Source organism: Dendropsophus ebraccatus, chromosome 12, assembly GCF_027789765.1.
Source record: "Dendropsophus ebraccatus isolate aDenEbr1 chromosome 12, aDenEbr1.pat, whole genome shotgun sequence".
NCBI lineage: Eukaryota > Metazoa > Chordata > Amphibia > Anura > Hylidae > Dendropsophus > Dendropsophus ebraccatus.
This window is the reverse complement of record NC_091465.1, coordinates 44242398-44254634: the sequence shown is the minus strand read 5'-3', so window position 1 is coordinate 44254634 and position 12237 is coordinate 44242398. Positions and strand designations below refer to the sequence as shown.

General features: G+C 43.6%; 1 protein-coding gene across 1 annotated transcript; it reads right to left on the bottom strand.

The window, feature by feature from the left end:
- Positions 1-1360: 1360 nt before the first annotated feature.
- Positions 1361-11827, bottom strand: ZNF865 (zinc finger protein 865). The gene is made up of 2 exons (XM_069948306.1): positions 11519-11827; positions 1361-5158 (listed from the first exon to the last, which is right to left on the bottom strand). The coding sequence occupies exon 2, from the start codon at positions 5137-5139 to the stop codon at positions 2341-2343; it is 2799 nt and encodes a 932-aa protein (XP_069804407.1). The 5' UTR covers positions 5140-5158; positions 11519-11827; the 3' UTR covers positions 1361-2340.
- Between the last annotated feature and the right edge of the window lie 410 nt (positions 11828-12237).

Genomic DNA, 12237 nt, shown 5'->3' with positions numbered 1-12237 from the left:
CAACTCACCAAATGTGGCTGATGTCATGTATCTACTTTACTGAAAAGCCAGCTAGAGTCACAATTATAGTGGGCGGTGTAGCCCAAGTCTTCACGGGTTGTAATTAGAAATGAGCGAACCTGGAGCATGCTCGAGTCGATCCGAACCCAAACTTTCGGCATTTGATTAGCGGTGGCTGCTGAAGTTGGATAAAGCCCTAAGGCTATGTGGAAATCATGGATATAGTCATTGGCTGTATCCATGTTTTCCAGACAACCTTAGAGCTTTGTCCAAGTTCAGCAGCCCCCGCTAATCAAATACCGAACGTTCGGGTTCAGATCGACTCGAACCCGGTTCGCTCATCTCTAGTTGTAATCACAACAGCATCCACAGAGGGGGAAGAGATCTCAGATGGGGATCGCAGTAAAGCTATGCTAGTTGAAAAACATGCAGATAAATCTGGAATTTAGAATGTGCCCTAATGGGGATAGGGACCAATCTGAAAAACGACAAGCTAGGTAAAGCTACGGAAAAAGTTGCCATTATACATAAAGGAATTATTATTATTAGTTCATGAGAACTAGTCAAAATAGCAGCGTTCTGGTTTTGTGGTAGAAGACAATAAAATGTTGTCAAATGTTTTAACAATACAAAGTAACATCAGCATTTACTCAATGTCTAGTCTAGGTGGCCACAAAAGTACTACGGTTTTATTACCGACTTAGGCTCTGCTCAAGCTTTTTGAAAGTTAGGGTTTCCTGTATTTCTACAAGCCAAAATAAAATGAATTATGATTTATACAACAATTATAAATATCAGAACCGTGACAGACCCAATTAATGACAATAACATTAAAACCTCTGGCCTAATATTGTGTAGGTCCACCATTTCATGCTACCATACAACCAGTGACCATAAAGTTAGGGACTTCACAATTATCCTGTGTATCTGGCACTAAGATGAGCACTATCCTGGTGTGATGTGGACCACAGCTTTTCCATTAGTCCCATCTTTCTCTGTTCATCTATTCCATTGGCAATCTGTATGTGTTAAAAGTCTAAGGACCAGAATTACAATAAACGACTTACAATTTGCAAATATCTAAAATATGCAAAGTCATGTTAATTGTTTTAATATTAATCATGATCAGTGACAAAGGGGTGTTATACCAGAAGCCTTATTTCCACATTTATCACTCTGATCCAGTATAAAACAAGTTTTATTTTAGTTAGGGATATATTGATCGAGATTAACCAATCTGAGACAAAAACTTTTTTTTTTGTCTCTGACACATAGCAACCAATCATAGCTCAGCTTGTTTTCATAAGGGCCCTATTACACGGAGCTATAATCTGCCGAATGAGGCTTATTTGGCAGACAACAATCAGCCATTGACAACGATCATCAGCTGATCGTGCCTTTAGGTCTTCACCTAAAATCATCATCTGTGCGTATGTTGCGTATAGTAGCGATGTACGGCCAATGGCTGATGACAGTGTAAAGAAAGTAATAATGTTCATAAATTATCTCTCTGTGCTTCCCGGTGTCTTCCTGTCTTCTACACCCTCCCCGCAACCACTGATGCAACTTCAGAGCAGTCTCTGAAGTGACAAGCTGCTGGGCCAATCACTGTCCGGGACAGGATCAGCAAGACCAGTGATTGGCTGAGCGGCCTGTCACTTCAGAGACCATCCCTGAACTTCCACTAGAGCAGACAGTGAAGACACAAGGGAGCGTGGAGAGGTAAAGAATATACTTTAGTATTACAAAAAGCAAGATAACAATCTCTGCGCACGATAATCAAGCCAAGTAATAGGCTCAGCAAATGAGCGCTGATCTAGTAGATTTACTATCTAGCAGATTAGTGCTCTTCTAATATGGCTCTAAATGAGCTGTGATTGGTTGCCATCTGTCATATTTTTCTCTGACAGATTAATAAATTTGAGCCAATGAGTATATATATTCATAAATTAAATATGGTAACACTAATAAAAAAACACCCAAAAAAGCTATATACTGCCAATTTTAACTGGAAAGATTCATAGCAAAAAAACATCCAAATGGCTTCTCGTATACTGTTCCATCAGAGGGCGTCCAATCACTCGTATACCTCATAATGGTAACATATGCTTTACAACAGTTAAAGTGGAACCACAACTATCTACAGCAGGCATGGGTAACCTTCAGCCCTTTAGCTGTTGAAAACTACAATTTCCATCATCCAGGCATGATGGGAATTGTAGTTTTGCAACAGTTAAGAGGGCCGAAGGTTCCCCGTGCCTGAACTACAGAATGCAATTATAATTCTGATTCTAAATAAACTGAGAACTGGTTCATAAATAGAAAGCTCATTTACAATGCTTAAGTATTCTGTCCTTCAGCAAGCGCAGCCACAGCTGCAGCAGCAGCAAACCTTTCCACTTTATGTTCTTGGCGATGTTTCTTTAGTCCATATGTATTACTAAAAGCTTCACCACAGGCTCCGCATTTAAAGGGACGCCCCCCTTGATGAGTCTGTATGTGTTTGTTGAAATACTTCAAATCTTTAAAGAGTTTTAAACAGCACGAACAGCGGAGTTCAGGTTTGGCATCATGAGATCTCTGGTGCCGTAAAATGGATGAAATATAAAAGAAGCTTTTGCCACACTGATCACACCGATAAACCTTTTCACCAAGGTGCACTCTCTGATGTTCTATAAGATTGGATCGGTAGCGGAAAGTCTTACCACAAGTTGGACAACGTTGAGGACGAGCCACTGAGTGCAATCGCTGATGCTCCGCTAAACTGGATGACTGAGCAAAACGTTTGTTGCACAAAGCGCATTTGTAAGCACGCTCGCCTGTATGCACTACTTTATGTTGCCGAAGATACCAAGAATGTAAGAAACCCCTTCCACAAATTGTGCAGCGGTAAGGACGTTCTTCTGTGTGACAGCGCTGGTGCCGCATAAGAAGAACAGCTTCCCAAAACCGTTTGCCACATATAGAGCATGTGAAGTGCCTCTTCTGGAGGTGACTGCGACGATGAAGGAGCAGGTCATATGCTCCTGTAAAGTTTTGTCCACATACATTGCAGGCCATAGTGCGTCTAACCAGATGTACATATTTATGGGTAACCAAACCCAAAAAGTGCTTGAAACTCTGGCCACATATACTGCAAGAAAATCTCTCGCCACTTGGAATCATAGGATGCTCTTCAGAAGTAAGGGTCATGGTAGCTGCTTCTGTTACTGTAACTCCATTTGTTGTCGCCATTGAGCTTGACAAACCATTCTGCATGCAGCTAATCTGAATGCTTTCGGCTGCTTCTTGACATTGGTTTACTGGGATAAGACATTCTGTAGCTGTTTGGTGCACTAGTTTATGCCACATTAAATTTTCAATGAAACCAAAGCATTTTCTGCAGATGTCACAAACATAGGGCTTATCGTTCATATGAAGCTCTTTGTGGTTCATGAGGTGAAAGGAGTCTGGAAACTTCTGACCACAGTCTGTGCACCCAAAAGGGAGATGGTCAGGATTAAGGACTCCATCCTGTACTTTACATGGCAGCTGAAGCCGGTGGATCTGTTTATGTCTCGTCAGGCTTTGAGGGTAGCCAAAAACCTTTCCACATAACTCACATTTGTACGGACGTTCTCGGGTGTGTACTACATGATGTTTGGTAAGATGAAAGGATTCTCTGAATCTTTTACCACAAACTGCACACTGGTGTGGTTTTTCTCCAGTGTGAATGCGTTCGTGGCGTTTTAGTGTTTCTCTCCGACCAAATCCACGCCCACAAATATTACAGCAGAAGCTTTTACTTGTATTAGTTGAAAGAGATGGCTGCCGCCTGACAGCAGTATGACCTAATACAGACCCAGCCCTTTCAATAACACTAATAGTGCCTTGGTCAGACTGGACAACATCAGTAGAGAGTAGCGATGCTGCTTCCAATGGATCCGATGGACCGGGCTCTTTGGTGTTCTCACTTAGTGAATTTTGCAAAAATGAAGGCATATTTTGCTCATGTAACTGCTTATGTCTTAAAAGGCTCTGCATTGTGGCATAGGACTTTCCACACACATCACATTTATAATCTGGCCTTTCACCTGTATGAGTTGCCTGGTGTTTCAACAGGTAGGTGGTGTCACGGAAAGCTTTACCACATACTTCACAATAAACTTTTAAAGAATCAGAATGTGTCTTTACATGACGTTTCAAACTTTCACGACGATTGAAACTTTTTTCGCATACAGTACAGCTAAAAGGCTTCTCTCCAGTATGAATAATTTGGTGCTGGTGAAGATGACTTTGCTTTTTGAATACTTTGAAACACATGTTGCATGTGAACGGACCATCATGTTGTACGGTTATGTTTTGTTCTACTTGGGCTACAGGCATCTCAACAGGATTTACGTTTGACTCGGACATTGCAGCTGCCACGGCAGCAGTAGCTGCAGCTGTTTCAACATCTGATGTTAATACTGTACTGTTATTTTCAACTTCTGTTCCCTCTTTATGGCAACGTCTATGTCTTATAAGACTTGATATGTGATTATATGAGCGGCCACAAACATTGCATTCATATGGTCTCTCTCCAGTATGGACAAGCATGTGCTGCATTAGGTGGGACGACTGTTTAAAAGTTTTTTGGCATACTGTACAAGGAAAGCGGCGATCAATTAGATACTTCAGTCGCCGAAAATAGTGTTTATCCTCTCTAGCGTCCTTTTCAACATGCACTTCCTGAGTCACTGGAAGGGAGCGCTTTATGTTACTAAAGAGAAGCTGGTGGCTAGAAAGATCTACTATTCCCCACTGTTGAGCACTAAATGTTCCATCGAAGATAGCCTGGGTGCTGGGCCCTGAAGGATGATTGTTGCATTGAATATGTACACTTTCTGACTTCTTAGGTGGAGAGACAGAAGACTGAACTTCTAGTTTGAATTCTTTAGGTTTTGAAGTGCTGTCTGTAGTAAGCTGCATATTACTGTTGTGGTTTTGAGAGCTACACTCATATGCAGGTGAAGTGCAAGGGAGAACGGCTGCAGACTTAGCGTGTTCATTGTGGTTGTAGAATTCCATAGGTTCAAAGCGCTGATGATTAAGAAATTCTAGAAAATCGAATGGGTAGCTTTGAAAGTGAATAGCTTCATCGCCTGCATTAGCTTCCATGTCATAAGTGGCCAATTATCTTGAAAAAAAAAAAAAATTACATTAGATTAACATAATATTGCTAGTTTATTATTACCATGCGTTTGTCAGTCTTTTGTAAATGTCAATTGTATGACTTCTGCAACTACTTTTTAAAGTGTATCTGTCACTGCTGGATCAGTGGTGAATTTCATCTGCTGGAAGTTTATATATCCATGACAATGAATCATGCGGAAATGAGCGCCATCTCTACTCTCATACAATAGAGGTTACAAGCAATTTACGCCACTGCGTGGTTCATTGTCATAGATAACCTAACTTCTGGATAATGCAAGAAATTCACTGCTGATCCAGCAGCGGGTATGCTTTAACTCTATACTTATGCTATAATGCATGAAGCTACTTTGGAAACATCATCAAGTTGCTTAAGCACTTTTATTTTAGAATTTTACTAAAAACTGTGTGCAAAGCTGTAAATGTTGAATACTAACAATATATGATTTCTTATGGAACTGTATTCTGTTGTTATGACCCATAAATGGGAAGAACATAAAAGGTTTGTATGGCACATCCCAGAAACAAACTACTGTACTTAATGGCAACAAGAACTTTCTGTGATCACTTCTGTTATTGACACTGCATGCTACATGACTCCAAGGGTTGTGTAAGGAAGAAAACTAGGTCTATCCTGATGTATTATGTTAAATGAAATCGATTTATTTCAAAAGTAAGTACAGTGGTGCCTTGGATTATGAGCATAATTTTTTCCGGGACTGTGCTTGTAATCCAAATCCACTCTTAAACCAAAGCAAGTTTTCCCATAAGAAATCATTTCAATGCAGAAAATTGGTTCTACATCCCAAAAATAATGATTTTTTTTTCTTCTGAATAACATGCAGAACAGATGAAACAAACAATGAATGTGTTATATTATAAGTAACTGTACAGTATAGCAATCAGCATGTGAAGTATAAAGTATAGTAAGTGCAGTAGTGTAGTACAACAGGCTAGAATAGAGAAGCAGGGCTGCAGGCACATTATAGCAGCAGTGTGTATAGCTGAGTGTGAGTGCAGGCACATTATAGCAGGAATGGAGAGGATGGGAAACACCAGGGCTGACAGAGACTGCAGGGAGCATGAAGGGAATATGCGGGCACATAATTGCAGTACTCTCTGTCCAGGAATAGAGGGGTTACAGCTATGAGATTACCGCCACAGTCCTGTCCCCTGATAAAAGCCCCAGCCTGAAGTGGATCTGCCATGATTTGGAAGGTGAGGGAGACTTGCTGGGTCAGAGTACAGAGCTATAGACCCCGCTATGCAGACCATCCCACTCTCCCTCACACCCAGTACAGGGAGCTCTTAAAGGGGTATTCTAGGGAAAATCTATAAATTAGCAATGCAAAGGGTTAACCAAGGTTAACCCTTTCCTAATATACTTACCTGTCCGTTTTTGGCCCCCCAAGGAGATCTCTGGTCCGGTCACGTGATGGTCCGGGCTGCGACTCGCGGATCCTCTTCTTTCGGTTCGGTGACGTCACCATACCGGGCCGGCGTCGGCTCTCCTATTAGCAGCAGAGCACTAAACCCTGACTGGCTTGGTAGCGTGTAGAAAATCAGGGTTCAGTGCTCTGTGTCCCTGCTGTACCAAGTTAGCCAGGTGCTGATGTCCCCGACCCCCCTCCTTCATGTATAATCACCCCGATCTCTCCCCCGGCTCTCTGTATAATCACCCCGATCTCTCCCCCGGCCCCCCTCCTTCATGTATAATCACCCCGATCTCTCCCCCGGCCCTCTGTATAATCACCCCAATCTCTCGCCCGGCCCCCCTCCTTCCTGTGTATACAGTCCTATTCAAAGATCGCTCAGCCCCCGGTATAACTGCTGCCTGCGCTGGCCCCGATCTCCGCACCTGTACTCAGCTGACAGGCGCTGTGTAAGTGAGTGCAGGAGAGATTTCTTCCTTGCTTCGTACACAGCGCCTGTCAGCTGAGTACAGGTGCGGAGATGGGGGCCAGCGCAGGCAGCAGTTACACCGGGGGCTGAGCGATCTTTGAATAGGACTGTATACACAGGAAGGAGGGGGGCCGGGGGAGAGATCGGGGTGATTATACAGAGGGCCGGGGGAGAGATCGGGGTGATTATACATGAAGGAGGGGGGTCGGGGACATCAGCACCTGGCTAACTTGGTACAGCAGGGACACAGAGCACTGAACCCTGATTGGCTACACGCTACCAAGCCAGTCAGGGTTTAGTGCTCTGCTGCTAATAGGAGAGCCGACGCCGGCCCGGTATGGTGACGTCACCGAACCGGAAGAAGAGGATCCGCGAGTCGCAGCCCGGACCATCACGTGACCGGACCGGAGATCTCCTTGGGGGGCCAAAAACGGACAGGTAAGTATATTAGGAAAGCGATGCTCTTAATCCAAGTTAAAATTTTGAAAAACTGTGAGCTCTTGCAAAACACTCTTAATCCAAGCTATTAAAATGTTTTAATAGCTATAAACTATTAAATCCCCTATGTGCTGCTTTGTTTCATAACCGGTTGCCTTTGGTAAAGACCCGCCAGGCATCCACTAGACTGGGTCACTCTAGCTTAGTTCAACTGCAGTCACATGATCTGTCCCATTAGTACTGGGAGATGGTTTTCAATTTACATGCAAGCCAGGGGGATTGTGAGAAAGCGTCTGCACTGTTGCAGGGTAAAAGCAGGGTCACGGTTCAGAGAGGAAACCAGAAAGTTAATAGATCCATGGGGAAGGAAAATGGTACAGGGGTGTAAGTTACTTTAATAAAAACAGCTCCTAAAGTCAGAATATTGAAATGTGAAACTAAAAGGGGGCATTACTGTAAGGGGCGATTAGAGGGACACGAAGTGGGCCATTATTACTGTCTATGCTACTGTCATTGTTTTAATATCATAGCTTAGGTAAAAAGCAGACATCGCCTACAGTTTTTCTTTTTTTACTAATTGGAGCCAAATACTGAAACAAGTTTTGAATGCCAGTTTTTAATTATTTTTAAACATTATTAAATATTATTAGGGGAAGCCATATTGCATGAGATTTTTTAAAACCGTACTTTATAAGCTTTAACCCCTAGGCGACCCTGGACGTACCTGTACGTCCAGGGCCATCCACAGGTGTTCAGAGCGGGACCGCGCTCTGAACCGCCGCAGTCCCGGGTGCCGCATGTAGCTTGGGGCCGTGGCTATTGGCGGGCACGGTCCGATCGCTGTGCCCGCTAATTAGATAATCGGATGCAGCTGTCAAAGATGACAGCTGCATCCGATTACCTGATGCAGCCGTTCCCTGGTGTCTAGTGGCGGTCGCTGATCCCGGCTCGGCATTCGGTTGCAGCAGTCAGAAGCAATTGGGTGCCTATCTCATTGATCTATGCTGTATTACTATACAGCATAGATCTCACTGAGAGATCAGTGTGCTTATACTAGAAGTCCCCCAGGGGGGCTTCTAGTATAAGTGTAAAAGAAAAAAAAAGTGTTGTTAATAATAAAAAGCCCCCTCCCCTAATAAAAGTGTGAATCACCTCCCTTTTCTCATGTTATAAATAAAAATAAATAAATAAATAAATAAACAAACATGTTTGGTATTGCCGCATGCGTAATCACCCAAACTATTAATTAATCACATTCCTGATCTTGCACGGTAAACAACGCAAGGGCAAAATTGTGCATTTTTGGTCGCATCAAATCCAGAAAATTGTAATAAAAAGCGACCAAAAAGTTGCATATGCGCAATCAAGGTACCAATAGAAAGAACACATTGTGGCGCAAAAAATGACACCTCACACAGCCCCATAGACCAAAGGATAAAAGCGCTATAAACCTAGGAATGGAGCGTTTTTAAGGAACATATATTTGTTAACAATGGTTTGAATTTTTTACAAGCCATCACATAATATAAAAGTTACACATGTTACATATCGTTGTAATTGTAACGATTCGGGGAACATATATAACAAGTCAGTTTTACCCCAGTGTGAACAGCGTAAAAAAATACCCTCCAAATAAAAGAAATGCATTTGTTTTTTTTTTTCAATTTCACCACACATTGAATTTTTTTTCTGGTTTACAGTGTACTTTATGAAAAAGTTCAGCCTGTCATTGCAAAGTACAATTAGTGGTGCAAAAAATAAGAGCTCATATGGGCTTCTAGGTGAAAAAATGCAAGTGCTATGGCCTTTTAAGCACAGGGAGGAAAAAACGAAACCGCAAACATTTAAATTGGCCCAGTCCTCTAAGGGTTAAAGTCAGACAACAATGGACAGGACCATCCTATTAACATAAATGATAAACATTACTGAGCATACTCTGTGACCTTTGAATAGGTCATTCCACAGGGAGGGGGAGGCTGAGCTGTTAGCTTTATTTATTATATTCTACTTATGTACTGGTGTCACCTTTCACTGTAATGCTATACAAATCACTTTCCTACAGCCTCCTGCTTATCATCACAAGCACAACAGGAAGTCTCAGCTTAGTAAAAACTGCATGATTTTAGGATTATTTAAAAATATACATAGTAAACTAGAAGCAGAATATTTAAAAGGGGGAACTATGAGCAGGTTAGACTAATCTAACCCGCTGATAGTTCCCTATTGTGCACAGGGTGCTGAGGATAGAGGCATACCTCTTGCCTTCATTCTCTGTGCCGTTCCTGTCAAGCTTTAGTGTAAAGCTCTGTCCCGTAATGCAGTTTAAAACATCAATCACTCAGACCACCAATTTGGCCCGCCTACCCCATCAGTAATCATTAGATGAAACAGGCTGGCAGGGGGCAGATCGGCACTCTGGGGCAAGACAGTGCATTAGCGGCCAGAGGACTACATTAAAACTACACAGGAACAGTGCCAAGGGTCAAGGTAATGGTCCTCTTAGACGGAGCAATAATTCGCACGATTAATGATTTTGAATGAAAGATGTGTTTTTTATAACGATCAGCGATTAGACGGAACGATACATCGTACGGAGAAATCGTTTTGCGCTTGCTTAAGCCTGTCTCACACATAGGTGAAATTGTTAAAAAGACTGTTTACACGGAATGATCTGCGAATTTTTTGCGAACGATCAACAACGATTTGAGAACATGTTAAAAGATCAAAATGAACGATTTCTCGCTCGTCGCTTGATCGTTCGCTGTGTTTACGCGGAACGATTATCGCTCAAATGCGATCGTTATCGTGCAAATTCGAACGATAATCGTTCCGTCTAAAAGGACCATAAGTGACATACCCTCATTCTCAGTGCCCCATGCGCAATAGGGACATACTGCATCAGCAGGTTAAATTCATCTACACTGCTGATAGTTCCCCTTAAACATAATTTCCAAGTGATACATTCCCTTTAAGGTTACAAACCCACTTGGCGGGGCTGCGGGGGGGCGATCGGGCGGCTGGGGCTGCGGGCGGCTGGCTGGAGCATATACTTCACCTGGTCCCCGCTCCGGCTTGCTGAAGACATCGGGAACCGCCGGAGCCGGGATCAGGTGAAGTATCAGCTCCGGCGGCCGGGGGGTTAATGGGGAGGGCTGCAGACAAACTCGCAGCAGGGATGTACATCCCTGCTGCGTGTTTGTCTGCCATTAAAAGCATAGGGCCGGGATCTGCAGCGAGTCTCGCTGCAAAAACGCAGCAAGGGGACTCGCTGCAGACCCGACAAGTGGGTTTGTAACCTAAGGGTACGTTCACACTTACCGAAACCGCAGCAGATTTCATTTAAATAACTGAACACAGCATCAAATCTGCACCATTAAATCTGCTGCGGATCCTGTAGGTGTTAACGTACCCTCAAGAGGGCGACAGGATAGGTTTGTCCGGAGGGTGGGATGTGCTGGGAAGCAAATAGCCAAAGATGTCTGGTGGAAACATAGTATGGGCTATAAGGTAAATAACTTGAAAATGGACGTCTCCTCCCAGAGAAGAGTCACAGCATTACACCTTGCAGAGTGTCAGGGTAGAAGTAATACTATATGAGCAGTCCATGGGGATAATATGGTGGTAGTACTATGCATAGTGTGTACAGAGCCGTCATCACATATATACTGTTGGTTATGACAGGGATGATGTATCTCTGGATACAGGCTCCATTACAAGTATATATCCAGGGTGTGCTCCTGCTGGGACACTGGAGGGGGGGGGGGGGTGGATTCCCTTTGTTGCCCATAGCAACCAATCACATTTTTTATTTTATTTCATATTCTGCTCTTGAAAAATAAAGCTACTCTGCTGACAGGTTGCTATGGGCACCAAGGGCAGTCTATCCTGACAGCTTCATAAATCTACCCCCATGTTGTTGTAGAAGCTGTCAGCAATGACGTCCATACACGTTATGTTAGAGGGAGGAGATGCAGAATATGGGCTTGTCCTCTGCATTATAACTTACATTCACTTGTGTTCCAGTGGGGTGTGAGATGGTCTCCTCTGTGTGCAGCCCTTCCTTCCCTCCCCCCTCAGCTGCCTGTGGGCTCGGGAGCCATCTCTGTGAACTCAGTGCAGCCCTTCCTCCCCCTCAGCTGCAGCCCTTCTCTGCTCTTCTTCCTCTCCTCCTCCTCCTCTGATGAATGCTGGCTTCTGTGCTGTCTGCGTGCTGTGCTCAGCCCTTCTTCTCTGGCTGCAGACTCCACTCTGTATACAGATATCTCCCTCTCTTTAAGACATCTAAGCCAGGAACACCAGAAAGTGACGTCTACTGCTTCCGGGTCAGCGCTGCTAGGCTGCATCTGAGCATGCGCAATAGAGGTCTCAGGGGAGGAGAAGGGGGGGGGAGCAAGTTGACAATGTATCTGTTTCTTCTGCTCTGTGGGCGGCCAAAAGCAAGCTAGTTTCTTCAGCAGAGCACTAGGTTACAATTAGATGTAAGCAAACCGGCATTTGATTAGCGGTGGCTGCTGAACTTGGATAAAGCTCTAAGGTTGTGTGGAAAACATGGATACAGCCAATGACTATATCCATGATTTCCACATAGCCTTAGGGCTTTATCCAACTTCAGCAGCCACCGCTAATCAAATGCCGAAAGTTTGGGTTCGGATCGACTCGAGCATGCTTGAGGTTCGCTCATCTCTAGTTACAATATGTTCTGCTATATGCACAATACTAAAATAA